Genomic DNA, 19,233 nt, shown 5'->3' with positions numbered 1-19,233 from the left:
GTTTTCTACATCAGAATCCAACTGTGCCCTCATCTGTCCTTGCAGTAGCCACAGGTAAGCTCCAGAAACTTCATCCTATCAAAATCTACAATTAAAGTAAGACCACTTTAAAAACCTTATGACATGGCACATTTTACCCAGCAAAATCTATGACATGAAAGGGCATTTTTTTTCCACTCCTTTCTACCTTAGTATTATTGTACTCATCATAAACTCCCAGTCTCTGTAGACACCTGAAACAAAGCAGTGTCACAGCTTGAGGTCAGATTACCAGTTTGGTTATGTTTTTAAGTAGCAATAGCATCGTCTTATTTCTAGAACAGCATATGACAGATACATCTGCTTGTAAACATATGGGAAATTTTTCTTAACTCTGCTGATCCTCTACTATTCTTTCCTTCTGACAATTCAGCAAACAGAAAGCAGGTGCAAGGATTTTTTGGCAATAAAAAGTTTATGCAATTTGTTATTAAAAGAACAAAATGCAATTAAATGGTGGTCTTACAGCGCAGACCTGGCTTTGTGCAGAACTTGGTGGTGAATCTTTGAGATAGACAGTGCACAGAACAAACCAGGATAGCAGGAGTTTTACTTCCCCTTCTGTCTTACTGTAATTACAACTAGAAAAGGCCTGACCCTGAGAAGGCAGTTTGATCAGTCACTAGGGAGACCTTGCATATATAAAATAGGGAATACCTCTTTCCAGGAGAGAAATTCTAACTTTGGGGAAAGGGTACAGCAGCCCATAGGTTAAGGGGAACTGGAAGCCAGACTGGTCTGGCTGCTGAAGGTTGCTGGGTTTGTTTGTTTTAGTGGGATGTAGCTCGTGCCCATAACAGTGCCAGCACATCATTTGTCAAGCACAGTTACCCAGGTTAAGTGAACCACATTCCTCACCCGTGGGCATTCCTTTTTCCACAGTGTGAGTAGCCGCTCCCTGGCTGATGCCCTTGGACGTGCTGCATCATCCAAAGTAATAGAGCTTGAGGAAACTAAGGCTCTATATGTATGAAGAAAGATGTTACATTGCATTTTGGGTTGCTTTATGTTGAAGAGTTCAAGGCTGGGTTGGACTGGGCTCTGAGCAACCTGGTCCAGTGGAAGGTGTCCCTGCCCATGGCTGGCGGAGTTGGAACTAGATGGTTTTTTAAGGTCCCTTCCAACCCAAACCATTCTATGGTTCTGTGTTGTTTCTAGATGAGCAGAAGCTTGTCTCTAAGGATAGCAATGCACCAGCACCTATCTGAGATTAAAATGCAAGAAATACTTGCAATCAAACCAGTTTAATTCATGTATATTTGTACAATTTGTATAAAAAAAAGAAAAATAGGTACTTGCAGACATTAACATAAAGACCAAACAATATTTTCTATTTATTTAAAAAGCTTTAAACATACAGAAGCAAACCCCTAATTATAAATGCATCATTATGCATAGATTTTACTGTTTACACCATACTGCTGGCTGCTTTTATTTTTCATCCAGGAATCTATTTAAACTCCAAGAATTCTTAAACATTCCTCTGAGCTTCCTGGCCTCAGAACTGCTGTCTGTCTTATCAAGTCATTGACCTCCAGCTGAAAACATTGCTCTAAAAAAAGTCAAATCTTTAATAAACAATTAAAAGTGCATTAACTGTAGAACTGTTTAATTTCATAAATGTTTAAACAAGTCAGTGAAAAACACCACCCTGTGAATTAGCTTTTTGCATTATTGATTGTAAAGTATCTTTTTAATAAGATTTTGATATTGCAAACTTTAGTCTTTTCTATTTTACTCTGCGCAACTGCTCAAGTTGCACGATGTGTAGTATTCCTGAAATACCCACTGCAGTACATTAACACTATTTTACATTTTAACTGTGTATACAATGCTCTTGCTGCATATCCCTGTTCCTTCTTACAACAAAATAATTTAGCTCAATGAACAAAAGCCCACCTCTAAAAGCTGTTATAGTTTGTCTTGTATTTTGCAGGAGACAAATGCCTATTTCATTCTAAACAAATTCAAAAGAACATAACTAACTTCCTGGTAGCTAAAAACTAGGGTTGGTTTTTGTTTTTGTTTTTTCCTGTACACAGGTTTAGATAAAAAAAGTGATGGCTATTCTGCTTAAGTGTCCTTGATGAGAGAATACTGCCTCTTACAACATCTATATCCAATTGTATCTATTACTTCAATGATCTCTAGCAAAAAATAATAATCAATGAATGGTTTCATAAACAACAGGTGATTAAAGTAAAGGATTTATTATAATCTGCTTACAGTTGTTTGCAAAGACAGACATACGTTTTTGCATAAAGATATAAATTGCTTTTTAAAACTAATTTAGTGTGTTTAATTATATGAAGTTTCTGTGAATTATGAATTGTACCAAACCAAGATTAAAAGTAATAAGGTACAAAAATAGGAGAAAACAGACAACAATTTGGACTGGGACAGGCATTTAACAGTGAAGTGTAGAATATGGCTTTGCTATTTTAGTCAAGCAAAGTTACTCTGAGACAGAAAAGGAGGCAGTAACTTTGTTAATATAAAAAGCTGCTGCAGACTGTATTCACCCAGAACCTGGCTTTGAAATTTTCTATTTTAGACTTTTTAAAAAAAAGTAAATTAAAAGATGGATGTATGACTGTGTCTTTACTGTAAACAACCAGTCTGCATGCTGTATATCTCACGTTGGAAGTTTGGCTTTCATATTGCTGTGCAGGTCAGTATTTAAAGATCTGCCTATGAATTAGACTTCCAAAATGCAAATAATATATGTATGTATATATTTATATATAAAAAACCTCTCTGAATACAGTCTTTACAGATTACCCATTGCATAAGGCAGGTGTCATTTAAAAAGACAAGTAGCGCTGACTGTCTTCAGTGCACCAAAGTGCACCTCAAAATTTGGGTTCAGAAAGGGTGTAGAATTCTTAATTTGACCACCATTTACAAGAAATGCTACATTCCGACCGGCCAAGGGACACACTAGGGCTCAAAAATATCAGTGGCACCCAGAGAGAACACTACAGATTAGGACTCTGAAAAACTATTCTATTTAAACATGAGCATATGGTAGCAACAGTTGTGCCTCAGAAAAGTTCACCTGTCCTCTATTCTACTCCAAAATTTTGTATTCGCTTATAAATTGTGACATAGTGAAAATCACCTCAAAAATTCTTTTCTTTGCAGTCTTATTCTAGAGAAAACATTTTTGAGACAAAATCAGACCAACTGAGTTGAACTTGTAGTGTGAACATTTGTCTTCTCAGATGTATTCTGATTATTACAAAAGTGCTTAGAAAAGTACATGCTTTTGAGTTTTGTCACTAAAAATTCTACTCAGCTAATCTGCCCATATCAATACCTTAACCATCCCTCTCACCAGTACAAATGTCTTCGGTATACTTACTGTAATGATCTGCATGTTCCCTTCATCACAATCAGAAATCGCCCTCCCCTCTCTGAAATAATAATCTGACCTTTTAAGATGTTTCATATATCCAGTATTCAAAGGAAAAAAAAAAAAATCAATCAATCTGGGAAACCTTAGTAAAAAAAGAAAAATCATTCAACATGTTGCTCACTCCCGTTCCCCTGAGAGAAAAAGGGAATAGAGGGCAAGGACTCACTAGATCATTAGGCTGGCAAAAGCTTTGGAGAGAGACCGTAATTTGTCTTGTTAAATGAAACCTCCATAAAGTGGCAAACTTAACATAGTGTAGTTTCCTACGGATTTCTAAGATGTGCTCAAGTCACATACGCTTGCAAGAGAGACAAAAAGGGAGAAAAATATAGAGGAAAATAGAAAGGCTTAAAACACAACTGAAAAGGTTAAGCGTGGTTATTTACAACAGATACTGTAGGATGGTAAATTAGATATGATGCTAAAAAAGGCACAGCTTTCCCTTTCTTAAATACACTGTAAACGGTTCATTATGCATGCAGAACATTTCACTTTACAAAAAAATTACCTTGTTTGTTTAGACAAAGATAGTACTTAAATAGTCTCCAGCAAAATAGAGTTCTTTCAAAAATACTTTCCCGTTCATCCTATTAACCATTAAAGATTTTTTGTCTCATTTACAAAAGTTCCTTACACCTTATTTCAGGTCCTTCACAATTTATACATACAGCAATGTACAGTACAGCAAAAGACTGCAAAAAATTATTTGTAAAGCCAGCACAATAGATACTATAAATCGATACCAGGGCATTTGTTTTTCACATCTTATCCTTTTTAATTAAATAGTAAATGGACACTTAACACAGTGTATATCATCTATGATGGGATAACATGGGATAACAAATGCCACAGGTGGGGATAACAGAGTATTCCACACCAAATGTTCTGTTATTACTTTACACGTTAGGGTTTGTGTGTGTGTATATATGTGTATATATATAGTTTTTGTTTGTTTTTTTACAAGAAAAGAATATTAATGCCCCATATTGACTTTACGTTTTATGTGCAAACCAAGGGTAAGCTTTAAAAAGTTCTCATTAGTTCTCGAACCCTTTTAAAACAAGCAAACAATACCAGAAACTACATGGCATATTTAAAACTCCATCTGTTAAAATATCAAAATCAAAGAGTTATTGACTAGATATGGCTTTTCATCCAGAGGAACAGGAACATTTTCTAAGTGTTTTAGGGTTATGGGGTAGTTTCCAAACATCTAGGTCTTGCCAAATCCAAGTCAACTGCTTTCCATTCCCCAAACCCTTCTTATGATTTTAGACTATTCAGAGACTGCTGAACGAGTGTAAATAGCATGTTTAAAATATGGTTTCTTGGGTCCTTCATGGGTGTGGAATAACACAGGGAAACTTAAGGCAAAGTTCTTCCATTTAAGACATTTTCTATCACTTCCTGTGAAAGTACAGGGGCTTGGCATTCCCAGATTCCACCTTTGGTAGCTGGTCACTGATGATTTCCACCAGCATGGCTGGAAACTCTACTTTCAGTGCCTGAGACTCTCGGAAGGTGTAGAAGCAGAATTCCAATAAGTCACTAACAAGCTGAAATAGAGAAAGAAACACTTTTTAGGAAAAACACACAGATTTTTGCATGCAAACAACAGCTTATTGATAATTGATTCAAGACATGGCATCTGACTTGGCAGTCCATTTATAGGGTTATAAAGCAAACAAAAGAACTCCAATGCCAAAGGGCTATTTAACTCATTAAAAATCAGTGAACTAGGGAAAACCAAGATACCACAGATTTGATTTTTCAGCCTAACTGCACTTTTCATTTCACTAACAGCAACTGGCCACCATGAAAACTTTAGGTACTCACTATCTATGAAAATAAAGCCTTCTGCCCAGAGGGAAAAGATCAGCAATAAACTATTGTATCTCTAGATTTCAGGGGGACACACATTCATTAAATCAGATTATTTGCTTAACTTCAGTGCATTCTCCAGGGCCTGCAACCTACAACTGCCAGAGCAGCTGATGTTTTCAGCTCAACACCACTAATGCTGTGTCACGTGGTGGCATTTCAGGTTTTACACCATCACAGTGTACACGGTTTTTTTGTGGTTGTGATGTAAATGCACCTCCTAAAGCCTTCCAGTACTTTGGACTCTTTGCAATCTTTCTGTGTTGTGTTTTTAAGAAAAACACAACACAAGTCAGTCAAGAGGCAGAGGCACGTCAGCTTCTGAGGTACCCGTGAATGAAGTGCGTCCAGATTTCAGTGTATGAACTTCCACTGCAGTTCAGCAAATCACTGTGTTGTGTGATTAAAGAAAAGCTAGAGTGTCTGCTGTTTAAAAATTCAAAAGTTAAGCACAGCTTAATTTTGGTGGCCTATGCCCTTGCAAAGACTTAAACCACTTCTGCTGGTGTAATTTATCAAACGCAAGTTTGTCATTTCAGTTCTTAACATGTGGATTTGCACTCTGCTGTAAAGCCCCTGTTAAAGACAGAGCAAATAAAAGTGGACTTCTCGAAGGCAGAAACAAATAAAAAAATATGGACAGCAACACTACCATCCTGTAGCTCCATACCTTATTGCTTATTTTCAGGACTTTCACAGCTGTTCTCACAAACATGTAAGCAATTTATGAACATCACAGAGAAGTGCTGAGATCATTCAAACACATGACTTTCTGCTATTGAGCACTATGTGAGTCTGTCTGCTGTGGCTTAGTTCATTCCCGATGATCTGGCATGTCATGAAGCAATGCTAATTAATTAAACAGATGCATGCCTAAATAAGTAGCACAGACATAATCTGGTTTTCAAGGGAAAAAAATGCTGATGTTCAAAGGTTTACTTTACCCATTAGGAGGAAGCTCTTACTGTATTCAGTAACTGCGTGCCAAAAATATCCCAAACAACACAAAACCAAAGTAAAGGAAACTCTTTTGGTGTAATCACCACTCAGGCATCAAATACCAGAACCTAAGCAAAGTAAGCTTTGCACCCCAACACAGCCTTGACAATGACCTGGCGAATGTGCTGCTTTTCCTAAACTTTTTGGAGTCACCTCTGTCCCACTGCCAACCATCCTCACTGTGCTGATGGCTCGCCTTCTGTGCAGTACAAGCTAATTCCTGCCTCATCGCACTCCTGTGAAGCCTCTGAATGCAATGAGACAGGTATTACAGGAAAGCCTAAGTAGAAATTACTAATTCTGACTTCTTTGCAAGCTTTTAGTAGTATCCAGTAGGTATGTATGTCTGGTGAATAGGCAGACAAGGGGAAATTAAGAATAATAACATTAATGAAGGAAGCGCAATCTACTCTATTCAATAAATGAGTGAGCAGTCCAGTGGGTGAAAACCAGGATGCCATCATGGATATGCTCACAGCATAGCACATTATGAGTCTCACCACAGAGGAAAAACGTTAAGTTTACAAAACAATTTAAAAGAAAACCCCTCCTATCATGTAACACTTGGCTTTGAAGCCTCAAAGATAATATATTTTCTATACCTATTTAGTCTGCTAAAACATTTGATCTTTTCTTTCTTAGGTAAATTAGCAGCTTTAACATACTTGACAATAATCATCCACTTTAAGAAAATGGGAGTATTAGGAAGCATGTGTGTCACACATGTGGACCATGTGTGTCACCAGGAACACAGGGCTGCAGTCAGGATCTTTTTAACTTCACCCTTAAAAGCTGCATGGCTTTTGGGGCTGGGGAAGCGTTATTTTAAAATAAAGAGGAATGAATGTGGGAGAATTGAAGGCCAACTCAGAAATACTAAAATGTAAACACTAAGATAAGGTCAGACAGAGAAAGCTGTGAGGCTGAAAACTGTGCCATGAGCAGTGCTCTTTACTGCAGGCGTGTTCTCATACATTTTCAAAGGTATGAACCTTTGAAAGCAGCCTTGGCATGAAGATGCACTAAAGGGAGGAAAAATTCAGGTTCCACAGGCAATACTCATTTTGAAATTAAGTCCCTGCCTCTGCATCCCAAGCAACATCTGTCTGAACAGGTAAATAATTTAGCTAGTCTTTTGCTTTAAAAGAGAAGCTTTCTCTTCAGTAAGGAAATGAAAATCTTTGTTTTCTCTTGGAATACACAAGCTCTGTCATTGCAGTGACAGTGACTGATGCACCACAGGTTACAAGCAAGGTAATGCAAGCTATCCAGCACCTTTAAATGTGGCTTATGGATTTCCTAGATCAAATGTACTTCTGGTTGTTTTTTAAAGGCTTGTAAAAGCCCTGTGCTCTGAGAACTCCTAACTATACTTTAACTGATCTCTTACTCTCTGCTTCTGGTAGTTTATACCGAAAATGCTGACACCTCCTCCAGTCCAACAGCATAAAAGAAAACTCCAGTTAAGCACTGAGAGCGAAAGCACCACTGTTTTCACAAGCAGTGAAAGTAGTGTCTAGAAACATATTTGCTTTTACAATCTCAATTATTTCAGCTGCTGAAGCACACTTCTGAAGAGCTACAGCTTAGCAGAGCACAGACAGTGCACTTAAGGCCACGACTAAAACAATTCCTGTTTCCCTGGGATGCAACCAGGACACTATTCTTACCTCTTTAGTAGGGAGGTGTTCAACTCTCTTTGGAGCAGGCAATAGAACATGGCTCAGTACCTTCTGACAGCACCCCAAGCCTCCCTCTACACACGGCAGAATCAGGGCAGTGCAGGGGAGGGGAGCTCAGGTACTGCCTGCCCCTGGTGGGCAGTGCTGGGCTCCCAGAATGGAGACTGCAGCCTCTCTGGGTGGGAAAATACCACTAAATAAGTTAGCATGAGCTGGGTTGGGGGGATGGAGAAACACAGGTCAGAATAATCACATCCATGTCACCCAGACTGCTCTTCTGCCAGCAAGCAGATCAGCTGCTCGCTGTAACCCTTCACCACTTCAGTGATTAATTATGAAGCTTTCTCTCATCACTACTCTGCAGAGAGTGTGCTGCACTTAAACATTTTCAATGCTACAGCAGTCTTAGTAATTCTGAGATTTTTACTTAATCAATTTTTGCATTTGTATGCTGTATTAAGCACCTCTGAGAAATAGGAGTATTAATCAAACATAATTTTCTGTTATTAGGGCGGGGTTTCCATAAAATGGACTTTCTCACCCATACTGTTCTCCATAATTAAAAGAAATGAATCCTTTAATGAAGTCCCTGAAGTTAATACAGTTACAGTGACCTTTGAGAACTTGCAGAATTTTTAGAGCAAAAAGAAGTTATTTTAGTTTGGAAATCTCACCATGTCTCTGCATTTCCAGAAATGGTTAGAACTGTTGGATTTGCAAGGGTGCACATTTCTGTGCTTCAGTTTTCTGACTTCAAATTCTCTCAGAATCTCTGAGTGAGGTATGAAAGCCCACAGTCACTTCTCTATCAGGAGCATCTTTGTGATTAAGCCTACTGAGACTGCAATTAAGACAGCACTAGGGTAACAACACAATGCTGAGTAATTTCTTCCTATTATTAGCTACAGCTATTACTGTAAGAAACCTCAGTGTTCTCCTTTATATATATATTAAAAAAACCAATCCAAAACCTTTCTCTGTCCCTTTCACCAATGGGTCTCTGCCCACCCAGCTCCTTGCTCACCCAGCAAAGAGACCTCGGTGAGTTTGGGACTATTGTCACTTCCTGCTATTTCCCCTCTGTGCAATGGAGACAAAGCTCCTGCTTCAACAACCAGGTTAAGGAAAACCACTGCCAGCCAGGTCTTGATTATTCCCTTACCACTATATTCCTTTTTGCTCCTAGTCCTATGAAAATCCCATGATGTAAATTAATTATTACTCTGGGGACTCATGAATAAAGTTATTCCCCCCTGGGATGGCTCCCAAGCTGATTCTGAGAGGTAACTATGTCCTTTGTTGCCCACAGTGGCCAATTCCTAGGTGCCTATGAAATCTTTAACCCAAGAGTAAAACTTTCCACAAATACAGGGAACACAAGGTAAGACCAAGGGATGAAGCCTCTGATCACACCAATGCAGTGTATTTACCTCATGCTAGTAAGGAGTAAAAGGTGGATAAAATGCATATGGATTAGGGACTAACAGTATCTGACCAGAGAAAGTGTGAAGCCTAGTTCTGCCTGGACAAATGCATTTCTGATTGAGGAACTGCACTCATGTCTTCGAGTTCTCTTCAGAAACATGTGCACGCTGAAACCACAGCACTTGACACCTGGACATGACACGAGGGAACCTGAGTTAAACTCATTTTGTATGCCTGGAGGATGCTTGCAAACCCAGAGCATCACACACCAGTGAAGCATCCTCAGTCCTTGGCCGAGGCACATTTTGAGCCAAGTCTCCCTTGCTCTTCTATCAACAGTAGCAGGGTTCTGCCCTTCTCCAACAAACACCTATTAACATGAAGGAAAAAAGATCCAACCATCACAAACAGAGCAAGAAGCCTCTCAGAGTAGCTTCTGTCTACATTAGGGAGCTGGGAATCAATTTCTTACTTAACAGATGCACATTAGCTGCTGCAACACACACACTGCACACTCCTACATTGCTGCTGCTCTGCTAGGAGCCACACTGGGAGTAGGGACTGGATCTATCCTCTGAATAAACAGAGAAAATGCTCACCCTGAGAATTCAGGCACTGGGACTAAAACAAGGCTCCAAACAGCTCATCATCTGTGGGACACAACTTCAGCAAATCAGTAGCAGAAGTAAGTGCACCCAAAGGTGTTGGTGACAGCCGAGGGGCTCATCTGCAGCTTCCTATCTGCAGGATTAGGCACCTGCAGAGGCACATTTGCATCCAGCACAGCATGCCTTGCAAACCTGCCCCTCGAGGATCCGTGCCCTTCTTCCCACTGTCAGCTTTTTCAGGGAGTGAAATCCTGGCGCTCTCAGCCTATGGAAAGATCTACCTCAGCTATAAAGTATTCCCTTCAGGAACCATAAAAAATTAATTATTCAGCAGCATGAGCCTTAAAGAATTTATTTCTGTTTGGCAGAAAATGTCAACAAGCGAATGACAGCGCAGGGTGCTGCCTTGCCAAGACAAGGGGAAGGTTCACATTAGGGTTTAATGTCATGGCATCGAAACAAAAGCCCTCTTCACTCAAAGTCTGTTTAGTATCAGTCAGATTGAAACCAAATTCAGCTTTTGTTCTGCAAACTGCCTAACCATACACTATGGTCTCTATACGAAATGAGGTTTGCCATGCAAGATACAACCCTCCCTGCCAAAGCTAACAGGAGATGCTGAGGAGGATCCAAATGAAGTTTCTGATACCATGTGCAGTACATCTGTTTCTAATGTTCCTGCATGCCGTTTGTCTGATCCCAGAAGGCAGTTCACCTACATCCAAGTGCTGCATATGCATCTCTCCCCCAAATGCCCATGGCCGTTCTCGGGCACAAGACCGAAACCTTTATGTTCTGGGTAGAGAGGTGGGTTGTCCTCGCTACACTGCGGTTCTTTAACACATAAGGCTGCTTTGGGAAATGATGCATGTGAGCCAGCCATAGTGGTAAGAAATACAGTCACTACAAGAAGGAAACACGGCATCACTAAATCATTAAGGTTGGAAGAGACCTCAAAGATCATCAAGTACAATCGCTAACCCAGCGCTGCCAGGTCCACCACTAAACCATGTCCGTCAGTGCCACATCTGCGTGTTTTCTGAACACTTCCAGGGATGGTATGTTGATTGCCTTGCTGCCCTGAGTGCTCCCAGAAGCTACTCATGCTGGGGTCCATCCACACAATCAGTGCTGAGCCCCAGCACAATAGCAAGTAAACAGCAACATCCTCCTCCTCCTGTCACCTCGTGCCGAGGGAGAGGAAGGGCACACTGTGCAACTGGACAGACGCTGTCAGCCTGTGCCTGCTGTATCAGCAACCACTGCTTCCACACTGCATCGTGCAAATAAAGAGCATTTTGGTGCAGGGCAGCAGTGACACAGATGTCAGGGTTCCTAAGGGCGAGCACATTAGTGCACACACATGTGTGCTAAACCCTGTTCATCTTGTCTGCTCGGGATGGGTTTCGATCTCTTATATTTTGGTTGCACTTTTGGTGCTTTGAGGCTTTATGGATCATTAAATAAATTTGCTGATGTTTTAAAATACTTAAGTGCCTAGACCTGGCCTTCTTGAAAATGTCTGTTTTTCCTCAGCTCGGCACTTTTCTACCTGCACATATGTTCACTGCGTGGATGAGTGATTTAGTATACTGAGCAATGTAAAACCATCTTGTTTGGGTTTCTTTTTCTTCCTCATATTATATAAGCCAAGCATACTGTTATTTCCATGCACTTTGTTTCACATAGTCCTCAGAAAGACTACTCAAAAATGAGGTCGATGAAAGCAAGTGTGAAGGTGCAAAGGAGAAGGTTCTTTTATTGTTTGTCGCTACACTCAGGTAAAGAGAATTCCACGAGTGATGAGAAGCTGCGCTGCTCTGATGGAAAAGCTGGATGCAGCAGGAGGGCTTAGCATGCCTGAATTCTGTACCAGTCAGTCCCTTCAGGCTTGCCCTGCAAATGCCAATGCTGTGGCCACAGTAGCATGTAAACATGGGGCCCTCAGCTCCAGCTAGATTGCTCAGCACCAAATATATACTGATCCTCTAAAATTATAATGGAGTAAGTTAAAAATACATAGGTGACAGCTGAAAACACACTCCTCCTGTACTAAGGAACTGAGAAGCATTTGCATTTCCATCGACTGAACGGAGAAATTCTGCACTAACAGGCAGTGGGGAGAGAATAATAATTCTCACTTCTCATTAATATTATTGCTACTCTAAATTTATTCTGATGGATTTCAAAACCAAAAAAGCAAAAAATCAGTTTTAAAGAGAAAAAATAAACAAGTGCCTTTGTTGAACAAGTCTCCAGCATCGTCTCTGAAAGGAAGCACTGTTGTGCAGACAACCAGCCTTTTTAACGGAGAATGCTGACAATGGGACTTTCTTTAAAAAGTCCTTTGAAACAAAGTGCTCTATTAAAACAAAAGTAATGTAAAAATAGCTTAATTAAAAATTAAATAAAATGCAGGAGCAGTCTGCTTCCTCTGGTTAGTTCAGCTCCCAATGGTTAATGCTGTGTTTTGGAAAATGTCTGTAGGACACAGTAGCATTCTCAGTAAGCGTGAGCCTGTCATCCAGTCACCTTAACCTCACAAACACACCCATTGCAATAACAAATCACAGACACTGCCTATCCTGAAGAGGATTAGAAAACTCCATAAATGCAGGGGATTGTTATGCTGCCTCCAGGTTCAGATATGAATTCTTGCAAACGATTTTATCACTGACCCCTTTTCTTTCCACTAAAACACTACAACTTCCTTTGCTGGCACCGAGCAAGTGAAACCTGATCTCTGAAGAATGAGCTATTACTGCAGTACTAATAATACTCTCCCTGCCTCCCACTAAGATTTGCAATGTTTTAATGAACAACAGAACAATATTTGAAAAATAATTCCATATGTACATTCTGTAAACAGACCTCAGGCTCTTATACTGCTTTGACCTGAAGTGCACTGTACTGTACCATCTCTACAAAATGAAATTTAAGTCAAGTACAAAGAAATACATTTATAAGCAGTAGGTTATTCGTGCAGTAGGTTTTTCATGCAGAAAAGTTCCTTCCCTGCCCACCCAGGATGGAGTGGGACAGTCTTCCCTTTTGCTGCAGTTTACCATTTTTTACTAGGAGGTGATCACCATGCTGCAGGGCTTCAGCCTCTGCTCACAGGAGCCCTCGTGTACCCAAATACAACTAAAGGTCACATTCACTGGCCCCAGGAGTCTCCTGTCACTCGCTGCACGGTGGCACAGCTTCAGAGAGGATGGGTGCCAGCCCTGCTGGCCCAGGCAATGGGCTGGTCCCCAGGGCACTCTCAGGGGGCACTCCCTCAGCTTGGGGAGACCATAGCACCTGGGTCCTCTATGGGGACTGCACAGAGTCCTGCTGCTGCTCAAAGCACCTCGACAGGTAAATCTTTGCCCTTACCTGGCTAGAACCAGGTTGTTCCCTGCTAAACAGCTCAAAATTATGGATAGCCCTTCTGAAATCACGAGCTGGTTCCGTGCATCTGCCACAGCCCCTCAGAGTCACTCTGGGAGGAGGCAGGGGTGCTTTGAGACTAAAGCTTTCATTTCCCATGTCATTCACCACATCTCACACCTGGCACATGTAAAACAAGCACCTCACACTGGAATGAGGTAGAGCAGAGTAGAAATAACCTAACAAGGAATCTCGTACTTGAAAAACTTAAATAAAGCTTCAAATACCCAAGATGGATTCAAGATCTTAATACACCTTTTAAAGTCATCATTATTACAATCCCAGCTGTAAAAGATGACTAAATTGAATTAACATTTGTTAGCACATCAGGCATGTAAGATGCGTGACACTAATCCGGCACCTTTCTCTGGGAAGCGACTCACGGATACTCCATGTGGCGCACTCGCGCTGTGTCCAAGAGGATCACAGCTCATGTCACCTCTCCTGCTGCACAGCCTGTGGCCCCACTAACAGCTCTGACCTTATGTGAATCATTGGAGGAACACGCCACCATTTAACTGAGGAGAAGGCGTCAGGACCCAGCCCTTAATGACTTATATTTTCTTATTTTACTTGGCACTTGTCCTTAAATTCGTCTAACAACTTCTCTCAGATGTTCCTTTAAAAAGAATTTCACTTTTTTCTTCCTTATCCGTTAACACAGTTAGAGACTACTGATTTACCTTAATGGAGAGATTTTTTGCTTAACTTTTCTGCACTCCCTGAGGAGTTATACTTACATCATGCATGGAGTCAAGAAGTTTAGTCAGTTGGTAGAATCTCTGCCAGCTTTGCCCAGAGTTACTTGGACATTTAGTTACCATCTTCTTTAGTTCTTTAATGTAATTTGCCCTCATTTCTTCAAATGCAGCTTGGCTTTTGAGACCATCCTTGGGAACTGTCATTGAAAAGACAGTCTTAAATTAATATTAACTGCATTGCTTATTCTTTTGATGTGCATACTTAAACAGTTACACAAGTTAATGGATGAAGGAATTAAATCTTTAAGCAAAGTCCATAATTTTATAGACACTGGTAAGGGAGCAACAACATCATACAGATTTTCAAGCGATTCAGGCATCCTCTCCAGATGTGTGATTGCAGAAGCTGTGGCAGAGGACAAGATAATATCTCAGAAATATGACACATGCTAACCTCATGTCTGAACTGTTTTTAATACAATCCAACCACATAAAAAAAGGCAGATGGATCAAGGGTATTTTTTTAAAAGTTGAAGACGTGATTTATCATTCTTGAATGATTCCCCACACTTGGCAGAGGAGGAGAAAGTACAGAACTACAGCTGTTATCTGCTAGACCAAGTGACACATTTTTAAGCCATCAAGTAAGATCTAAAATTTCTTTGAATGTTAGCAAGCATCTGTGTACCACCTAGAACAAACAGAGTCATTATTCTGCACAGAACAGAAGACTGTTTTCCAAACAGGCATCCTGACCCAGTGTTTGACCACAACATACAGTTGCAAGCATTTGTAGTGTCCTAATGAAGTTTCCATCTGCCAGAGGGAGATGGAATCAGGATCAGGGAATCATCATTTCACAGAAGGGCTAAAAGTAGAGTTTTCTGATACTTTTTACTGCGACTGATGTCAGCAAGGCTAATTACAAAAGCAGGCTGCAAATACTGTTGCACTCCAGCAGGTTCTGCCCCAAAGAGAAATGGCTTATTAGGATCAGATCCTTATGAAAATCCCAAAGAGGTTATTTATAACATTACTCAATATGTTCTGCTGTTTAGTATCTGAATTGGTTGAACACTGTTTGACCATGGAATGTTTTTTTCTCTGTATCTCCCAATGGTAGTCCACTGAAAGAAAATAAAATACTACACTGTGACAGGAATGAGTTTACTTCCTATGCGAGCCAGAAAACTCATGTCAGAATAAGCTAAATGGGAAGTTATCTATGAAAAAAAGCAAAGAAAAAAAGAGATGATCTTCCAATTTAGCTTATCCTGACTTAATATCTTGACAGAAATCCTCTTGTTCATCCATTCCCTTCTCTTTGCGATCCCGTTAACTGCCCTCTATCCCACTGAAACCACATTATAAGCATGTAACAACCATCCAAACAGCTCCAGAGCTGAAGCTTTAAGAAAAAGCATCAATATCTCCCAGAGCAATTTAGCAATGCAAAACAAGGAGGAGCTGTACCACCATAAGAACAGCAAGGACTTGAGATCATCAAGTGCTGGAAGGGGGCACAAGGAAGAATCTTTAGAAAAAGCCTAGGAGATAATACACCATTCTGACAACTTCTTGGTAAATATTATATATTTATATTATATAATCACAATATAAATACTGTATATTCATATTAAATGAACATAATATTTGATTTTTAAATTATAGATGCAAACAGTTGACAGATAAAAAAAACTGCCTGGAACAAATCTATACATTGAGTTCAAGTTGGATGAATACAGAGGCACCTATCAAGATGACTAAAGCCAACAGGGCATTCTGTGGCCCTTACACAGATCTACACGGGCTTTACAGTTCCTTTAATATTTACAGGCCTGTATTCCTACATGCTGCTTAAAGACTGTCAGAGCCACTCTTTCTTTGTCTACTACTATGTATTTTACTGTTCTGTCTGAAAATTATTATACCATCACCCCAGCCAGATTATTAAGAAAGAAAGAAAGACCACAAATAAAGAGAACTCAAGCAAAACATGAAATTCTGGAGATTTGCCCAGTGTTTCTGATTTTACTTATTAAATGCAGCAATGTTGTTGGCAAGCTCCCAAAATCTATGGTCTGTGGAAAGCAAGAAAACAATTGAGTTGTAATGTGTGGTTTCTTCCACATGTAAATGGAGTGAAACTTCCTTGATGTGGTCTCCATGAAAGTTTCAGAATAACCTGTACTCTGCTTATCACATGATTCAGTAAAAAAAATTAAATGAAAACAAACCTGGTGTTTTCTGTCATAAGACTGTACAAAGGTGTAATCATTCAAAAACAGGTTTGCTGCCCTTCACATGACACTTTCTGGGTTTTGTTACTGTCTTCATTTCCATTTCATTCTTCTCTCTCTCATAAATATCCTGATTCTCTCAAAACAAACTATTTTTAGCAGGTTTTCTAGTGACCGTGGTGTGTGTTTCAAAGGGACCCAGCTCACTGATGTTAATTGGCCAGGCTGATCTCGCCTAACAGATTCCTGCAATAACTCATTAGTTTATACTCTCAAGAGGGTAGAATAATAAATACCTAGCTTAAAGACACTTTGCTACATTTTTAGAATGCCTTCAGGTTCTTTTTCTAAAGATTCTCCCCCTTTAGGGTTGATTAAAAAGTTGCAGAGGCAGATCTCCAATCCAGACACTCTCTCAGGAACGTTTTGGGAGCCAACCCCCTGAGCACATCCACGTTAAGCACTGCTAGTTGCTTCTGAAAAGACCCTGAGTGGCAATCTTTAAAAAAGCCCACTTACCCCTCAGGGCAACCCTGGAGTGTATCGACTTCCTACTGTTCCCGTTTCACTGGCAGACCACCTCCTCCACCCCTTGGTGGAGTGGGACCTGGAGGTCAGGTTCTGTGGGCCAGGACAGAAAGTGCTCCCCAACCAGCAGTGTCTCTCCCCATCCCAGTGAGCTGGAACAGCTTCAATCAGAAGGAGGGAGGGAGACAGCTGGGCCCAAAAAACTTACAGCTCCAAGAGGTTTCTGTTAGCTGATGCAAATCCCCTCCAGCATGGACAGGAACTGCGGCTTCACGACCTCCCTCAAGGGCAGGTACTTTAACCACAGAGCTACCAGCTTGATGGGATGGGCAAAAGGCACTGCAAGGAGGGAGAAAGTGCCCATCCCAGCACCTCACCCGAAGGGGTGGCCACTCAGCTTTGCTGGATGCTGCAAATCCCTTTGTAGGCACCAAATTGTTCCTGCATCCAACATGCCCATGCACGGATGGGGACTTGGGAGGCTCCTGGGTGCCTAAATCCGCCAATGCACTCGTCTGCTCTGGTCTCTAGTGGTTTCAGCGATGGGCACCGGCCAGTGCTGCACAACTCATGCCTCCTGCTTGCCATTTGCTTCTTCCCTCATCTCTGGCAGCAGGTGATGGGAGAAGGCAATGGGATCTCAGAGGGCTCCACTCACCACCAAACAGGGAGGTGCTCTGTGCAACATGAGCCCTGGCAGCCCCTGGCCCCGTGTCCTGCTGCTGACAGCTTGTGAATGAAGGCCAGAATAAGCGCAGTGGCCCCTTTGATCTCCTGCTGCTCCTCCTCTCCTCCAGCCTCCTACTGTCAGGGGAATTCTTCTTTGGTGAGTTCACTGAAGTGACATCACGAACGCCTGCCCATCAAACTGATGCGTTAGCTCATCATGATGTCACCACGTGGATCCCACAAAAAGGAACATGATTCTACAGAGAAAAGTTTGTTTATAAGTAACTGGCTTTTTCATCAAGACTGATGGAAAAGTAATGTACTAACTGCCTGTATATTTGTACAAGTGTACTGGGACAGGAGTTTTTCAATATTTTCAGTAAGATAAGACCAAGAGACATGCTAATTACTACGTAGTGCTGTAACAAACACCAAGATGTAATTTTGTATCTTAAAACTCCAAACAGGACAATCAAGAAAAAATAAAGCAGGCACTGTCATTTGTTAAACTTTCGGAAGCCTGTAGAAGAGCTTAACATTCTAAAATCACTTGGAATTACAAAATCACCTGCTCTGCCGTACTGGCAATGCACATCTTTCGATCTTGAAGGTAATGCAAAGTCAGCTAAACTTTGGTGGCTTTGAATGTTGAGCAGGGATTTCGCCTCAGTCCCCACAGTTGTAGCACTTTCTTAGCATGTCTGGTCTACTTATGTGGTCCCCCTAAGGAGCAGAGGGCCAAAGTCCCATGCCTGTCCACTCCTGTCCCTCCAATGTGTGTGGATACACTGAAATTGCAAAGACACTTCCCGTGCTAACTGCAGATAAACCCCAAGACATAAACCCAGGCTTATTCCTGCGGCCCAGCTGGAAACAGTTCGGCACTTTTATCACATAAGTTAAAATCACTGCATCTCTCTGTGAACTGGAGTATTTTCAAGTATTCCCATGTAACCATGAATCCAACTTACCTGTGCTCAACAGCAGCAAAACTTTCATTATAGTGTACTCCTCAAAGCTAAGCTGCAAGCGGACAAACTGCAGACTGATCTGGTGCATCCCCTGGCAGAGTTCAAACATCGCAGACTGGCGCATTCGCTCCCTGCAAAGAAAGAGAAACAAAATCCAGAGGATAAATATGGGAGAGCCCAACATGCGTGGGGGAGACCACCCACGAGGAAAGTGAGGTGTGACCTAGAAACCAAGAGCTGATCACACAGAGGTCAGGAGGAGACACCACAAAGGAGCTGAGGAACACGGAGTAGAAGCTGGAGCCCTGTCATCCCCGGAGGGTTGCCTGGTCCCCGTTCCCCCAGTGCCTGTGAACTTTGGGAGACCTGGGCATCACCTTGCTCCTACACCATGTGCAATGCTGTAGGAGTTCACTTCACTACCCAGCAGACCAAAGGCAACATTAACATCCACTCCACTAAAAGGAATAGTAACAAACGTAATTAGAGTTTTATACACTGTTGATGTCAATGAACTGGCAAAAATGTTTTAAAATGTATTTGAATTGTCAGTGTTTGTGCAGCTCTGCCCTGGCTAATGGAAACACGCCTGCTGAAGAGGTCAGAAGTGGTGCAACAGAGGAACCCTACACCCAGTGCA

At 41.1% G+C, this 19,233-nt stretch overlaps 1 protein-coding gene across 4 annotated transcripts in view; it reads right to left on the bottom strand.

Annotated features, from left to right (window-relative positions):
* Positions 1-1,267: 1,267 nt before the first annotated feature.
* Positions 1,268-19,233, bottom strand: part of NR3C2 (nuclear receptor subfamily 3 group C member 2) — a 204,410-nt gene continuing 186,444 nt past the window's right edge. For 3 of the 4 annotated variants that reach the window (XM_032684670.1, XM_032684672.1, XM_032684669.1), the window contains 3 exons: positions 18,594-18,724; positions 14,225-14,382; positions 1,268-5,013 (listed from right to left, as the gene is read on the bottom strand). In XM_032684670.1, coding sequence (XP_032540561.1) covers positions 4,858-5,013; positions 14,225-14,382; positions 18,594-18,724 — 445 coding nt within the window. In that variant the 3' untranslated portion in view covers positions 1,268-4,857. The remainder of the gene's footprint in view (positions 5,014-14,224; positions 14,383-18,593; positions 18,725-19,233) is intronic. The other variant, XM_032684671.1, reaches the window with a different exon arrangement.

Source organism: Chiroxiphia lanceolata, chromosome 4 (genome assembly GCF_009829145.1).
Source record: "Chiroxiphia lanceolata isolate bChiLan1 chromosome 4, bChiLan1.pri, whole genome shotgun sequence".
NCBI lineage: Eukaryota > Metazoa > Chordata > Aves > Passeriformes > Pipridae > Chiroxiphia > Chiroxiphia lanceolata.
This window is presented reverse-complemented; position numbering and strand designations above follow the sequence as displayed.